The sequence below is a fragment of the Curcuma longa genome, chromosome 5, assembly GCF_044706935.1.
Source record: "Curcuma longa cultivar G26 ecotype Majalengka, Jawa Barat chromosome 5, ITB_CL_G26_1.1, whole genome shotgun sequence".
Classification (NCBI taxonomy): Eukaryota; Viridiplantae; Streptophyta; class Magnoliopsida; order Zingiberales; family Zingiberaceae; genus Curcuma; species Curcuma longa.
The window spans coordinates 11,322,287-11,339,041 of record NC_133865.1 but is presented as its reverse complement, the minus strand read 5'-3'; the positions used below and the strand labels follow the sequence as shown (position 1 = coordinate 11,339,041).

The 16,755-nt window shown below is 36.0% G+C and overlaps 2 protein-coding genes across 3 annotated transcripts; one reads left to right on the top strand and one right to left on the bottom strand.

Annotated features, from left to right (window-relative positions):
* The first annotated feature begins 4,457 nt into the window (after nt 1–4,457).
* LOC141829635 (calnexin homolog) lies at nt 4,458–10,881 on the top strand. 2 transcript variants are annotated; one of them, XM_074717154.1, is made up of 7 exons: nt 4,458–4,619; nt 4,706–4,775; nt 8,802–9,928; nt 10,023–10,094; nt 10,289–10,405; nt 10,491–10,651; nt 10,771–10,881. In XM_074717154.1, exons 1-6 carry the CDS (start codon nt 4,539–4,541, stop codon nt 10,647–10,649), a joined length of 1,626 nt encoding a protein of 541 aa, XP_074573255.1. In that variant the 5' UTR covers nt 4,458–4,538; the 3' UTR covers nt 10,650–10,651; nt 10,771–10,881. The 2 variants fall into 2 exon arrangements, with proteins under 2 accessions (XP_074573255.1, XP_074573254.1); XM_074717153.1 differs by having other exon boundaries at nt 10,491–10,881.
* Nucleotides 10,882–11,438: 557 nt separating this feature from the next.
* Nucleotides 11,439–15,538, bottom strand: LOC141830141 (scarecrow-like protein 1). The gene is made up of 4 exons (XM_074717627.1): nt 15,311–15,538; nt 12,178–13,679; nt 11,930–12,085; nt 11,439–11,845 (listed from the first exon to the last, which is right to left on the bottom strand). Exons 2-4 carry the CDS (start codon nt 13,560–13,562, stop codon nt 11,647–11,649), a joined length of 1,740 nt encoding a protein of 579 aa, XP_074573728.1. The 5' UTR covers nt 13,563–13,679; nt 15,311–15,538; the 3' UTR covers nt 11,439–11,646.
* Nucleotides 15,539–16,755: the final 1,217 nt, after the last annotated feature.

The window sequence follows — 16,755 nt, the reverse complement described above, 5'->3', positions numbered from 1 at the left end:
TCAACCTCATATCGCCGAAGTCCCTCCATTGATCGCCCCGAGCGATCCTTCCTCTCCTGGAGTCGAGCTGCGGAGCTTGGGCAGGAGGGACATTCCCAAGGTCAGATGTTGCTGTCGTGATGGTGGGAGGAGCAACCTCATCGATCTCAATAGGGGAGGTCGACCTGGGAGCTCGGTCTTGTTAATGTTTCATATGAATCTCTGGAGGCAGACTCAAGAGAGGTAAAGCGGCTATGGAGTCCTTATGGATCTCCTAGGAGTTGACTGCACCCGCCCCCTCCTCATTTAGGCAGGAGATTGGATGAACCTTACTCAAAGGAGGAGGTCACTTTATTATTAGACTCCTCTTCCAAGGCTGGATCTCCTCCTGAAACTCAGCTGCCACCTCGACCATCTCAGCCTTAGCCTTAATGGTCTCTACTTTTGATACTTCTCCAAACTCATCCGCCTCACCTGCCAGAGTCTGAGATCGATCCACCACCACAGGGGACTCAACGACAACTATCGAGGACTCAACAACATCCTCTAAAACCCACATGTGATCTACCATAGTTAGATCGCATTTCAAGGTCTCATTAACTGAGGTGTTCAATATAATTTGATCTACAAGGAAAAAAGAAAGTTAGTCAGTGATTTAGAAACTTCTATAGAAATAGAGTCTTACTCAGGTGGTCCTTCGAAGCAACAACGTTCGAACTTAGTCCAGCCTGCTAAAGAAGAGATTCGTTATCCACTAGGGCAGCCACATTGAATTTCAATCCTGTCAGAATCTTAGCTGCAAATAGATAAGCTCGCTCTAGTTTGTACTGATCGAGAGGTGGTTGAGGGGGTAGTTATGCATGCCAGGCAGTTGGCCAAGTATAAGGTTACGTTGGGGTGGTTTGATAAAAAAAAACAATCTTTGCACCCTTTGTAGGAGGTTAGATACTCACCGAGGAAGTTACATCTCGACCTAAACACGAAGTAAACAACTGATCTCTCCTCGCTTAGGGTAAAAGAAAATAATGGAAGGTGGCAGGGTTAAGTGGAATATGATATATCCGAGAAATGATGACCGCGCTACAGACTAGGCGGTAATCTCTCTTTTTAACTCATAGCAATGAAGAGATACAAGGCGATGCCTCAGTCTCCATGAAGGTTCAAACACAACCATCCGATGTAGAAGACAAAAAGGTGGCAGAGCATTGTCATCGTTGGATAAATGACCACGTCATCAGCAATATCGTCACACATCTCCTTAATTAATGAGACAGAATGCTCACGGTTCGAGAGTGATACTGCACATTCGCCATTCAATGTGAAGGTACGATGCACCAATAACAAGAGCAATACACAATTCTACATATTATGTTCATTAAAGGCTTTAACCCCTTGGGAACAAGGATTTAGCGAGCTGTCTCAACGGAACATTGACACCTCAACACGCCACTCTGAACAACAAGCGTGGTAGTTCAATGACAACTCAGCATAGTTCAGTCAGTCAGACTACACCTCCTTCAACTAGATTTATCGAGATAACTTATGATATGACGGGAACCTATAGTGACCACGTGGCTCCTGAGATTCAAAAATTGTGTGGAGCTATCAGTCAAAGTCACTATAGTCCTAAAAGATAAGCAAATTGGACTTAGAATGGATTTGAGCTCCAACCTCATTTCTGGTTCAGCCTCAAGTGCTGACCTCATCTCCAGTTTGGCCCTATAACTTGATCTCATCTCAGTCTCGGGTGCCAATCTCATCTCTAGTTCAACCCTAGGATCCAATCTCATTTTGAGCTCGATCTCGGTGCCAATCTCATCTCTATCTCAGCCTTGGGAGCTGATCTCATCTTAGCCTCGAGCGTCAACCTCATTTTGGTCTTGGGTGTCAATCTCATCCTCATCTCAACCCCAGGATCTCATCTCGGGCTCGATCTCAGGTGTTGACCTCATCTTCATCTCGGCCCTGGAATTTAATTTCATCTCGATTTCTAGCCCTGACCTTATCTCTGGTTCAACTTCAGGATCCGACCTCATTTCGAACTTATAGTCTGAAGCGCCGACCTCATCTCCATCTCGAGTGCTGACGTCATCTCCAGTTCAATCTCAGGATCTCATCTCATACTTGGTCTCAGACGCCAACCTTATCTCCATCTTGGGCGTCGACCTCATCTCCAGTTCGGCCTTGAGATCTCATCTTACCTCAGTCTCAGACGCCAATCTCATCTCCAATTCACTCATGGGATCTCATCTTATCTCAATTTCGGGTGTTGACCTCATCTCTAGTTTGCCCTCGAGATCTCATCTTATCTCAGTCTTGGGTGTCTTATCTCCAGTTCGGCCCTAAGATCTGATCTTATCTTGGACTTGACCTCTGAGGTTGAATTCTCCCATCTTTAAAGCTTAACATCCTCGACCTCATCGAGATTGTGTCTACTTGACCGCTTCATTCATGGGACCGTTTCCTCCGAAAAATGAGATAAATAAATAGAGGTAGATATCTAGGGAGATACCATAAATAAAGGAGGATATATCGAAAGATACCATAAACAAAGGTGAATATCTCGGAAGATACCGTAAATGGAGGTGTATGCTTTGAAGAACAACTCTTTAAAAGGTTGCCCGCCCTCATTGGTACAAGTATATACACATAAAATTTTAATTTTCTCCAAGTCATTATTCTCCTATTCATGGAATCCTAACTTGAACGTTGGAGTAGGTTGTCAAGATCCATCCTCGGTGTCATTCTAACTCTCCTTTAAGAGTATTTTTCAAATCTCTTCATCTCTTCTAATGACTATCTCTGAAGAGCATGCACGTCAATCCGTTCATTAATTGGTGACTTGACTATTCACGATATTTAATCGGAACAAATGCTATATTATTTTTTTCATATTATATACCATTTTAACATTCTAACATTTACAATAAGTTGTTTAAAATTACTTGACCCCTCAATATGATAGTATGCATATTAAAAAAATTAATTTTTAAAATATTCATCTTTGATAGGATTCTAATTGTGATTTTTTAAAATTGTTCCTCTTTATCATTGTACCACTTCCATAATAACTTAAATTTATTAGGTCCGTGCACATATATTGTTATTCTATTGCCAAATTTAATTCGACTCAAATTATTTTATAGAAATATAATTTTCCCTTTAAATTAGCTTTGTCAAATTAGTATTCACCAATACTCGATTTAACATTCATATATTCATGCTTATAAATGATCATGTATGATCTCCTATACTTACTCGATTCCCTCTATTACTCTAATAACTTTTAGATATTAAAATTTCATCCTAAGAAATTGATTTACGATGCTATATTTGTGAAATAATCATTTATGCGCGATTTAATCAATTGGTTAAAGAATGACACATGGAGGGGGTGTTTGGTTTTAAGTTGTATTTTTTCAACGGAAAATTGGGGTTGAAAATATGTAAATGTATAGTTGGGGTTGAGAAAAGATTGAGAAAATGTAAATGTAAATGGAGTGTTTGGTGAATATGAGGTTGAGTTGTATTTTGGATGTCCATTTACTTATTTACCATTACTAAAAAACTCAAAAAAAATCCTTATATATTTTTCACAAGGGTAGATGTGTAATTTGAACTTTCAGGTTGGCAAAAAGGACCTCCATAGATCCTTTTTGCCAACCTCCAATTTCCAGTTACCCCAACCTCATATGTACATTCACCATCTAAACCCAATCACCCAATTTGGCTCCATTGCACAAATTTCAAGAACTCAATGGAACATTTGCATATGGGGAACTTTAAACCAAACACCCCCGGAGTGTAAGTCTTCTAATACAATTGGAGTGGTATGTATGGATGAGTATAAATGAATCATTAAATAATATTTATATTGATTAAATAATCTTATTGAAATAGTTAAAAATTATTTTCAATTATAATAATTATAATAAAATTAATATAATAGTATTTTATAATTTTGATGGAATCAAATTAATTTTGATAATGTCCAAATAGTTTTAAGAATATTTGAATAAGCTATTATAGTAAAAAAATGATAATATTTATGCAAGAGTTTTTCAAAATTATCCAACGCAATCTATAAGGAAGATACATTATATGGGATTTCATCTAATTAATAAACTAACAAAATATTCTATATGTATTTATTGTAGTTTTTGGATTTATCATTTTATCATAAAATTTATTATATAAAATTGTTGGAATGATAAATTTTATTTTTTATTTTTTATTTTTTACCAAGAAGGGATGGACTCCATGAGTATTACAACATAGTAAATTGAGCCATTTGTAGTTGAACAGTTGTAATAAATATTAAAATAATTTTTAATAAAAGTAGTATTTAAAAAAAATAAAAATTAGGACGAATGCCTTTAAATAGTTTTTTAACGCGCCATTTTAATTTTTGCCGAATATATTTACTATCTAGACCAATTAGCACACGTGGATGGTCTCAAGTTCCACCCACAGTTTGCGCTGTGAGTGAGAGCGGCTGCTCTCTCTCAGTCTCGCGTTAGGGTTCTTACGGGTGCCGGTCGTTGCCTCGAGTCTTGACGATGGCCGGGAGGGAGATGTCGGCATCGTTCCTCCTGCTTCTAATCGCTTCGTCACTCCTTCGGATTTGTGCAGAGGATCCTGTAATTCGTCTTTTCCGTGTTTTGAGCTAAGTTTTCCCCTCCTTTTTTAAGATGAGGGTTTAACAATTTTGTGGGCTATGTTTTAGTTGTTCTATGAGTCGTTCGATGAGCCGTTCGAGGGGCGGTGGATTGCATCGGAGAAGGAGGACTATAATGGTATACCATTTACCCCGAGATCTGTTGGTAGTTTCGGGATGCTTATATTGATAGCATCGAAATTCTTACTTTGACTGTTGGCTGATTGATTTACACGCTCTTATGATTGGTCTGGGATTTGCTATTCATGGAATCAAACTACAGGATGTTAAAATTAAATCCTATAATAGTCAACCTCGTCTTTTGTACAAGATGCTCTTTTGGCAACTCTGGAGCTCCACATTTCAAATTTCTTCTCTAGCAGTTTAGCCAAAAGGGGATGTTCTTTTCTTCCTTCATTTATTATTCCATAGCAGATTAGCAATCTTTTTTTTTTTTTGACTCTGATGCTGTTTTAGCAAAGGTAGGTGCAAATTTTAATTTTTTCCCCCCTGCGTGCTCCTTCCGCCCTCCCCCCCTGCATTAATCCATAATGGAGGTATATGTTTTTAAGTTAACTGCTCTATCCTACTGAACTACCCTTGGGTTTATCATTGCCTGCAAATGCTATGAAATTTAGCATCTATCAGACCCATGATTAATGATAGAATTTTTCATTCTTTAGTGGGGAAAAATACTATAGCTTTAATGATTGAATTTTTCATTCTTTAGTTTTTGGCGTATCACTTTTACTAGTTTACTTTCGATTAGGGCTGTAACAAGCCAAACCGAGCCAAGCTTTGTGGTGTTCAAGCTTGTTTGATAAGGTAACCGAGCCAAGCCAAGCCTAAAATGAATCAAGCCGTTGAAATGATTGTTCAAGTTTGGCTTGGTTTCTTTTTTATGAGCTTGAGTTTGGTTCGTTTAGATGTTATCAAGCTCTCAATTTAAGCTTACTTGATTGTTTGAAACTTTTATATTTTAAGCTTGTTTGGTTGGTTATTGAGCTTTTATTTGTTCATTTTAATTTTTTTTTGTTTATTAGCATGTTGATATGAATTTTATTGATGAATATGGTTCACGAACATTAACGAGTTGAAGACATATGTATTTAAGTTTATTTATTTATTTAGTTTAATGAATTGTTCAAGCTTGTTCATTTAATTGATCTTGTGTATATTAAACAAACATAAATAAACTCTTATCAAGCCGAACACCAAGCTTGTTTACGAATGTTTGGTTCATTTACAATCTTATTTTCGATGAATTTTTTGGATAAAAGAAAGTAGGGAAAAAATATTAACTGGTTCATTCAAACACTTATTTATTGGTAAGGCTCTTCGCATCTTAAATTGTATCAAGTAAGCAAACTCTTTATGTACAATATCTTCAATTAGTTAGGCTAAATCATTGTATTCTTTTTACTAATCAATTATTGCAGCGTAACTTTTTTATATATCAACTTAAGCTAAGTTTTCAGATTTTGTTTTTTGAATGAATTTCAATTTGCCACTGTTTTCTTTGAATGGTCACAAATTTGGGATTTGTTTCTTTTCATATATAGTTCCTAAATGGTTTTGCTGTAATAACTTCAAGAATTTTCATTTTAAAAACTGTCTAGATTATTCTGTCAAAGCTGAAACTGATATAATTATTTTCTCTTTTGCATTCATCATCAGTAAATATTACTTTGTATCCTCACTATCTGTAATTCTTTATGTTTAGCATTTCAAAATTGAGTTGAAAAAAATATATTTTCAATAATTCTATGTTATTATGTTATTGTTATATTATGGTGTGAGCCATGATTAGTAAAGACTCTACTATTATGTGATTAAGAGTCAAAAGAATGCTGAATTGAAATGAAAATATGTGATAGTTTCTTCAGATGATACAAAGGGATCCGATGAATTTTACCATCATATTATTAAATCTTTTAATATAGTTATAAATTTTACCTAAATGCTGTTAGAATGACTACACAATGGTTGTCTATGTGAATTTACCTCCTTTGGTTTGATTCTGGTAAAAGTTGCATTTATTCATGGTATGGAAAAGATAGATTTGCCATTGGGTTCTTTTATGGTTATAGTTATCCACATTAGATATGGATATGCTTCTGTTGTGCCCCCTTATGACATAACAATGAAGTATTAGCCAGTCCATGATATACTGATCAAGTATGTGTATCATAACTTATAGATATATTTTGCATAGGTTTATGCTTAGTTACCGTTTGAGAAATAAAACAAGCAACTCCAAATGCAATCCTAGTTGGAACTCAGACAAGCTGAATATCTACCTTACCATCAGTTAGTGAATCAATAAGTTTGCATTTGTCTGTTTACATCTGTCATTCTTCTATTCCTATTTAGTCTTGATCAAGGATTTTAGTTTTGGGCAGAAGTCAAAAAGGCGTCCTTTTTTTATTGAATTGTCAAAAATGCGCCCTATGTTGATTTTTTATCAATAGGGTGGCCAATCCCTATGTAAAATGACATAATTATCCTCCAATAATGTTCTTATTATTATCTTACTTATATCTCCTGTGCTAAATTCTAAACTGATTGGGTGCGTGATCAGATGCATTGTAGCAGCTATGAAACTGTAGCTGCTACACAAGTGTGTAGTAACTACAGTTTTGTAGCTGCTACAACATGGATTTTTTTTTTAAAAACTAAAATTGTTTGGAACCTCCGAAAAGGATTTAAATGACGTTTTTTGAGCCTGAAACCAAGTCGTTACCCGTTTCATCCCATAATAAGTTATAGATCTCTGAACGAGTTCCGATTTAATATACTGTGTGTCTCGTGGTTCAACTTAAGTCAAAAATTATAATCTCTCAAAGTTTAAAATTTAACATTCATGTTATATAGCATGAAACTACGCCACAACTCGTAAAAGCTGCCACAACTCTGTAGCTGCTATAATTTGTAGCTGCCACAATGAATGTTAAATCCTAAACTTTGAGAGTTATACCTTTTGATTCGAGTTTAATTACGGGATACATAGTATATCAAATCGAAGTTCGTTCAGTGATCTATAACTTATTACGGGATGGAACTGGTAACAACCTGTTTTCAGGCTCAAAAAACATCATGTAAGTCCTTTTCAGAGACTCCAAACAATTTTAATCTTAATTTTTTTTTCTATGTTGTAGCAGTTACAAAACCATAGCTACTACAACTGAGTAATAGTTATGATTTCATAGCTACTACAATGCATCCGACCAGTTCAAGACTTATACGGAAGATATAGGCAGGATAATAATGAGAACATTACTGGAGGACAGTTATGTCATTTTACAGAGATGAGATGTCTTTTTGATAAAAAATCAAAATGGAGTGCCCCTTTGACGATTTGAAAAAAAAGGGCTGCCCTTTTGATTTTTGCTCTTTAATTTTTTTGACTTCCTTTGATCTTTTCTTGTCATCTAAATCTGAGGTAAAGGAAGTTTGGAAGTATAACCTATTGGAATCTCATTTGAGTGCTAAATAACCAATACAGAGAAAATGAGTGTGAATTCCAGTAGTCATTGATTTGTTATGTTCTTAGAGAAAACTTAATCCAAATAGTTTTACCTTTCAGATGTAGGTCTTTTGGCTTAATGCAAATGGGATAATATGGCTTATTTTTCTTCTAGTTACTCAAATACAGTGTCTTGATTATCTTCCAATTAGATTTTGTTACAACCATTTTAGGATGCATAACCATGTTTTTGGTTGAATTGTAAGGGAGTAGATTTGGACACTCTACAGGAAGTTAGGATATGAAAAAAGTCTATTTAGAGGGCAAATGATTCAATGAGTACCATAGTTATGAATGAAACAGCAATTGTCAAAGTAATGGATTCAAGTATTAGGCGCTATTTCTTGCCTGTGCTTTTATCAGTGAAGCAGATACAATGATCATTATGTCGTCATGTTATATGCACCAAAAGCAAAACAATATGTTACAGAGTCACTATCCATGAATTTTTAGTTGCGTATAGGTGTGGATATATGCAATGCTATTTTCTTTATTGTTTATTTTGGTACTATATTACAATTTTAGTCTCACTGTTGTTTTGCTCTGGGAATTAGGATAGGTCTTCCTCCTATCTTTTGCTTGCTGCATTTTGCCATTGGCGCCCATCCTCTTTTAACAGAATTTCTATTTCTTGTTTAGGTATATGGAAACATGCAAAGAGTGATGGTCATGAAGACTATGGGCTACTTGTTAGTGAGAAGGCTAGGAAGTATGCGATTGTAAAGGAACTTGATGAACCTACTGTTCTGAAGGATACAATTGTTCTACAGTTTGAGGTTCGATTTCAGAATGGACTTGAATGTGGAGGGGCATATCTGAAGTATCTCCGTCCTCAAGATGCTGGATGGACTCCTAAGGGTTTCGACAATGAGTCTCCATATGCTATCATGTTTGGACCTGATAAATGTGGGTCCACAAATAAGGTGCACTTCATCTTTCAACACAAGAATCCAAAGACTGGGAAGTTTGTCGAACATCATCTAAAATATCCTCCTTCTGTCCCATCTGACAAATTCACTCATATCTATACTGCTATTCTAAAACCTGATAATGAACTAAGAATTTTAATTGATGGGGAGGAAAAGAAAAAAGCAAATTTCTTATCCACCAATGATTTCGAGCCGGCACTTATTCCACTCAAGACAATACCTGATCCTGATGACAAGAAACCTGATGATTGGGATGAGAGGGCTAAAATTCCAGACCCATATGCTTTAAAGCCTGATGACTGGGATGAAGATGCACCTATGGAGATTGAAGATGAAGAAGCTGTCAAGCCAGAAGGTTGGTTGGATGATGAACCTGAGGAAATTGATGACCCTGAAGCCACAAAACCAGAAGACTGGGATGATGAAGAGGATGGAGAATGGGAAGCACCCAAAGTTGACAACCCAAAATGTGAAGCTGCACCTGGCTGTGGAGAATGGAAGAGACCAATGAAGAGAAACCCAGCATACAAAGGAAAATGGCATGCTCCTTTAATTGACAACCCAAACTACAAGGGTATCTGGAAGCCACAAGAGATAGATAACCCTGATTATTTCGAGCTCGACAAACCAGAGATTGAGCCAATTGCTGCTATTGGTATTGAGATTTGGACAATGCAGGATGGTATTCTGTTTGACAATATTTTGATAGATACAGATGAGAAGGTTTCTGAATCATATAGGCTGGAGGCATGGAAGCCAAAGTATGAGGTTGAGAAAGAAAAGCAGAAGGCTGAAGAACCCTCTGATGTATCTTCAGATTGGCTTTCAGCTGTCCAGGCATGATTATTCTGACCAGTTTAATTTATCCAATAGCTAAGTCCTCTTTTTTCAGACTGGATTTTACATTTACCACTTTTTTGATTTATTGCAGAAGAAAGTGTTTGATGTTCTTTATAGGATAGCTGATATTCCACTACTGGAGCCCTACAAGATCAAAATTATTGTGAGATCATAGAATTTTTTTACTTCATCCACATTCAGAACTGAAAATCATTTACAAAATTTCTGTTATTAGATGCTTTTCCTCTCTCTGGATATCACCATTCTTTTAGTTATTTGGCTACTTTGATTTTACTCTTTCTGCTTCTTTTACATAGAACAACTAAACTTTGAGGTCTCATTCATATTGTCTTTCAGGATGTCATTGAAAAAGCAGAAAAACAACCTAACCTCACCCTAGGAGTCCTGGTTTCCATACTGGTCATATTCGCTACTGCCATCTTCAAGCTTCTCTTCAGCAAAAAGAAACCTCAAGTGAGCTACTGTCTTGCAGCGGCTTCTTCATTTGTTCCTGTCTACAACTAATACATGATTTAACTTTTGTTGTTTTGCATCACAGTCACTAGCTCCACCAGCTGCTTCTGTCGCACCAGCTGCCCAACCCCAGAACCCTGGTTCTGTAGAGTCTGAAGTTCTAGGAAGCAGTGAGGAGAAAGAAGAGGAAGGGAAGGATGATGTATCAGCACCACGCCCTAGGAGATCTAGGAGGGAGACATAAAGGTAATCAGGTCTTAAAATTTCGTGTCATATAAATATATTTAGTCTTCAGTTTGAAACTTTAGAAGTTGACTTGGAAAAGATGGATTTTTAGTTTATCTTGCCTCTCTTGTTTTTATTAGAATCAACCTGGAAAAGATGGATTGTTCTTGAATTTTGGATGTACTTAAAAATCAGTAGTTCCTGGGAACTGTTTTATGTGTTTAAACAGCCTATTCATCCATCACTTTGAAGTTTGCCTGTGTACATGCATCTCATTGCTTTGAAGTTTGCCTATGGCATTAATTTGAGTAGCAGACATGGTACTCAAGGATGTATCAATTTTTTTTATCAAATTGTTTTGAGGATTTTTTTGTAAAAGAATATTTCTTTAATATAGTAGCTCCTAAGCTGATGCTGACAGCATCATAACGTAATAATTAGTTCATACTAAAAATAGTAATGAATATTAAATGATGATATATAAAAATAAAATTATATATTCCAAAACGACCCGAGTATTCCAGTTCTAAAACTAAGATAAAAAGGGATGAAATCAAGACGAGAGAATAAATTTTAATAAACATATGTAAATAAAATATCAAACTTTTTACTAACAAAAGATATCCTATAAATTAACTATGAATGTCAATAATTGACTACTATTAATAATTGATCACCAATAATAATGTTTAGCACACAGTCCCAATAATTAAATGATAAATATTAAACTTTAATATCAAAGTTTGTTATTTCTTTGTAATTAAATCATGATCATGAGAAATTGACTTAGCATATACTTTTGTATAAGTTTACATTTATTTTGCAGCATTCCTATACACCAACACAAAAAAGGGATTTTTTTTTTTAATTACAGGACTTGTTACTAGACTTGCAAAAGCAAATTCTAGTTAAATACCTTGTTTTATACAATCATCACAATGAGCATAATTTTCTGAAGATATCAGTGGAAATTTGAAGCTTATACACATGAAAACTTACCTAGAGAATGAAAACTTTTATTTCCAAGCTGAGGCAACTACCAAAGGCTTGTTCTCCCATCCAAAGTACAGCGTCCCCGTCTCCTCCTTAACCATGTATCGGTCACAGTATGATTTCAGCAGTGCTCGTATCGATGCATTGACATTGCTGCTGAATGGGCACGAAACAAACCCTGCCATCGTCATCCTTGCTCTCCACTTTCCAGCAGCCTCATATCTTTGATATTGAGTTGGAAGTTAATTATTTGGTTGAAAGTGGAGGGATAACTCAAATGTATAGAATGCTAACAGTTAATATTACCTCTCTATGCGGTCGGCACCTTCGCAAGCCACGATGTTGACAATGTCGCGTGCAAGGCAATGCTTCTCTACATTCATTCTATCAGTGTTATCCCTTGGGAGAGTGGCATCAAGTGAATCAAAGACTGCTGAATAATAATTGTAAGCTTCCACAAACCTGAGTTCAAATGATGAAGTTTTAAGATACGGAATAGGCACAAGCAAAATCCAAAATTATGGAATAGAACTTGAAGATATAGGGGAAGCAACCTTGGGAAGAATGGGGCTGTGTTGGTATTCATATCCTGCTCCACGATTGTGACCAGCTTTGGTTTCAAACCCTTCACCATTCGAAGAAGTTGATCTCTCTCGTTCACAGTCGACACACTCTCATCTGGAATATGATGAAGCTGAAAAGCAAAGTTAACCACAAGAGACTCTCCGGGTCGGCAATCTAGCATCTCAGGCATTACATCGCCAGTCTTAGCAGCAATGGCTTGAAATTTGAACTGCACACCGAGATCCTCCGCTAGCTTCTCAAGACACTGACCGATAACTCGCAAACCTTCAACTGATCGCTGCACTGACTCAGGATCATCCACCCCAGATAACCTTATGTGTGGTGGTTTTCTTGGCCATGTTGATAGTGATTGTATCAGGTTAATGTATTGCACTCCTTGGTTCAAATCAAAGTCTATAATATGAATATTTTCTTCATCTCTGCATGCTTCCAAAATTATGTAATTCGCTGCCATGTAGCCAAACTTAAAACATGGACAGATCTCAAATAGAATCTGCATTGCTGATAGACGATCAGAAGTTGGGGGTTCTTTACATTTTAGAGCCTTATAAATACATTGCCCCGATGAGGCTATTCTGGCTGCAAGACCTTCCACCATGTAGGCTGCAATCCTTTGATGAGGATCACCTTGAATTGAAACCATTTGACGAAGCTGAGTTATGATTGCTTGTGCTTCCTCTATACTGCCTTCAGATATTGCAGCAGAACAATCCAAAAGTAGCTGCTTGGCAGTTCTTGGTTCTTTATTGCTGCCAACACAACTGATGCTAGAATCTGAAGATGACTGCTTCAGCGAGTTTGTAAGCAGTAGATTCTGGATAGGCTCACCCCAATCATCAACTCCCATAAAATCATCTATATCCAAGTCCTCATTATCATACAGAAGAGCCTTCTCAAGTTCTCGAAGCTTCAATCTGATTTCTTCCTCACCATAATCTATATCTTGCTCTGGACTCGCACTTCCCAACAAAGAATGAGAGGTAATGTCAGAGTTTGATGAGGAATCAGGATGACAAACTTCAAAGCAGCCACTATAAGGATTATTTGATATTGCAGAAGAGTGAATATTAGCCATTAGTTGACATGGAGCTGAAGAAACTTGAACACATTGACCTGGAATAGTGGATGTCGATATGCAAAGTGAATTAGCATGCATCATTTCTGATGGCGAATTGAAGTATTGTTTGGGATAGTAGTCTGAATGGTACAAAGCATGTCCATGATTATAAATTTGCTTATCCACACTTAATCTGTGCCTTGATAAAGCAGGGTTGCTGCTGCCATCTTTACTAGTGTTGTAAAGATTAGATTCACCGTAAGCAGTAGATGAATCTACAGACCTTATCATCGACATGATATTTTATCTTAATATACTTCAAGTGCTGAACAGGAGTTCCAATTCACCAAAAGACGGGAGATTTCTTAAGCTGATCGGCCAATTCAGACCAAATAGCAATAAGTACCATAAGTGCTGTGATCACAAATAGTAATGTTAGCAAGCGCAAAATTTTCATCACGGTAGAATGGCTCTGAAAATTCAAAGATAGATTAAACTTCATTCTAATGCACAGTGCTAAATATCTTTAGACAAACCAAATAACAAGTAAATTAACAGAAAGCATAAAATGATGTAACAAGTAAATTCAAGAATTAACAACCAGTTTCTACACGTTGAGATAAGAGAGCATGTATTATATCTGAATGACAAACTGAAGATGGATGGCTTCTCATTCAAGAATTATCAAGATCAGCATGTAAATTTAAAAAACTGTAACAAATGATACAATGACAGAAACTATGAAAGACAACTGCCAAGAGAGGGAACCAACAAAAAAAAGGGATGGTATGAATGGACTAACATATTAGTATGCTTGTGATAATGTAGGGACCATAGTTACAACTTGTGTTCTTGTACTAGTCACAGCCCTATTCTTCTGGTCTCTGATTCCGTATTAAATCATGATAACAAATCCTCCAAAATCTGTCGCTGGTTAGGTCTTATACAGAGCAAAACAGATCAGGTGGAAAGGATTCACAGCACATGAAATCCTTCATGGACGATGCCTATAGTTGAAAAATGAAAAGTAGATCATATTCTATGATTTTCCAGTCTTAGCATGTATGTTATAGTGTCCTGGAGCCATCATGAAAGAAATTCCCATGTAGCATTATCTTGATTTTCCTTAAGTGCCTCAGTCTATTTTGGCGAACACAGGTATGCTTCTATTGGGACTTCAAAATTACACCAATCGTACAAGTTTCAAGGTATAAGAATATATGATGACCTAGCCATGGTTCTTTATCCACCACCCACCATTCTTCACCAAGCGAACCACATTGATGATTAATAAGTCCACAATACTACAAAAATGGTTTTACTTGACGGGATTACACTAACTGCATCTCAGGTCTTTTCTAATAAAAGAAAACAAATGAAGAACACACACACCTCTGCAATTCACCTCTGCAACCAGTAAGATATCATGTGCATTTTTAATTTTATTACTAATTTCCGTCATTGAATTGCATAACAACGCACTTCACCTCTTCAATTCAGATACATCATTTTTCTTATGTGCTTTATTTCTCTAAAATAAACACTTGGCTATCAAACTCGATGATCATTCTGCATGCTTGGGAAGACCAAAGGGTTCTAAAAACAAATTGAATATCTAAACCACAGTTGAGGGATGGCATCCTCGATGATGTATATTTTGATATATCGAATCAGACAGCTTCAAGGATTCATGGTTCATTAAAACCAAAGGACAAATGAACACAAACAATGACTTGGAAAGACGATCACGTTTTCCAGAAAAATCCGTGCAGTGGCCAAAAAATTTATTTCAAGACGGATAAAAAAGATCGTTAACTTAAGACTAAATACCCGAGTGCGCGCACAAAAATTCAATAGTCAACATTGTAATCCAGAAAATCCGCACCTTCTCGAACAGCTCAAAAATCCAATTTTGCTGATTAACCAAAAATCAAGATGTTTTCAAGTCAAAACGCAAATCCTCAAAGAGAAATTGAACTCTTCGAGGGTTAAAAACAAACCAATCGACGCCACAGAAGAGTGCAATACTAAATTCTACTTATTACCTGTTCCACGATCAGGAAAGAAAGATAGCCGATCGCCGTGGCATAATCCAACAATGGCTCGACCGATCAAAGCAGATCAAAAGAAGTCGGCTAGGCGTCTACGATCTGACACTCTGCCCTCCGAAAACCCGAGGTCAAAATTCCACGGGGCGGAAAAAGGTCAGAGAAGAAGAAGAAGAAGAGGCGATCCGAGAAGAAACGAAGGGAGTCTGGCGACGGTGGAGGAAACGCGATTGAGGAGTCGTTGGGAGACGGTCGAAGGATCAGAGCAACGCAGCAGAAGAAGCCAAGCAGTAAACAATAAGGCACGCCGTAGTCCTACGCGGGCATTCCTTGTCTGCCCATCCGACCGTCCATCTGTGTGCGTAATACGTGTGCGTATGATTAAGACGTCGAAAGAGGAGTTACCCAAAGAGGAAGAAAGAGAAGAGGTTTTCAACGGATGCCAAAGTCAAATTTTAAAGAAGTTCTTGAGCAATGTTATAATTTTTGACTAAATTTAGAATAAATTTGACCAATTAAACATTTTTAACCAATATTCAGCCAATTTTAATTAAAACTATTTTATATTAAGGATAATTTAGAAAGAAAATTTAGGAAGGAATGCTCTTATAATATTTTTTTAACATGGGATTTTTTTATGATGATGAAAATAAAAGATGCCTTTTTAATTTTTTTTACTCTAAATAAAAAATAAAAAATTACCTAAAAATCAAAATTTAAATGTGACTTTTTTCCTTTAAAAATATTATTGCATCAAAATTTAAGGACATATATATATAGAGAGAGAGACATTAAAATAATTTATTTTTGAAATACCTCAAAGTTAAATTTAAATTAATTGATAACTGTTATAGCATAAGATGAATGGTAAATTATATTGAAGTTGAGAATTTTAGATTTTATTTTTTTTTAAAATAATTTATAAATTAATTTATAGTACATCCTATTTACATTACATAATATTAAAACTATAATTCCATTGTAAGATTCCCTTCACCATGTCATGAAATCAAATTCAAGAATAGAATCAAGCAATACTTTTTCATTTTTGCTTATTTTCATTGTAAGATTCCCTTCACCATCCAAAAAGCATATATGAGGTTCTGACCGCTCAGTATTACGAGTGATTCAAGCATCGCAAGCGTATAAGAATCATGCATGCATGAGAATTGAACCCTCATTATATGGGAGTCCATCTTATTGCTTATCATGGCACCACACCCCATGGGCTGAAATTAATCTACTTTAATATTAGATAAAGTAGATTAAATAACTAGCTTTTGTTTGATTTTACTCTACTTAAATCAAAATAAGAAAATTTTATCTATGGTTAATTCTCAATCAATTAAAAAACTTTTCAATCAATTTAAATGGATTTTAGCCTACTCAACTCAATTAAGTTGACTCAAGTGAATAGTATTACAAGACTATTTAACAATAGA

What these genes read in the sequence shown, in the direction of transcription:
- LOC141829635 (XM_074717154.1), top strand. Translation starts at nt 4,539, where the DNA reads ATGGCCGGGAGGGAGATGTCGGCATCGTTCCTCCTGCTTCTAATCGCT. An exon ending in GGAGAAGGAGGACTATAATG is followed by an intron (nt 4,776 to 8,801) that starts GTATACCATTTA and finishes TTTCTTGTTTAG; the next exon opens with GTATATGGAAACATGCAAAG. An exon ending in CCTACAAGATCAAAATTATT is followed by an intron (nt 10,095 to 10,288) that starts GTGAGATCATAG and finishes ATTGTCTTTCAG; the next exon opens with GATGTCATTGAAAAAGCAGA.
- LOC141830141 (XM_074717627.1), bottom strand. Translation starts at nt 13,562, where the DNA reads ATGTCGATGATAAGGTCTGTAGATTCATCTACTGCTTACGGTGAATCT. An exon ending in ACAGCCCCATTCTTCCCAAG is followed by an intron (nt 12,086 to 12,177) that starts GTTGCTTCCCCT and finishes ATTTGAACTCAG; the next exon opens with GTTTGTGGAAGCTTACAATT. An exon ending in GGTGCCGACCGCATAGAGAG is followed by an intron (nt 11,846 to 11,929) that starts GTAATATTAACT and finishes TCAATATCAAAG; the next exon opens with ATATGAGGCTGCTGGAAAGT.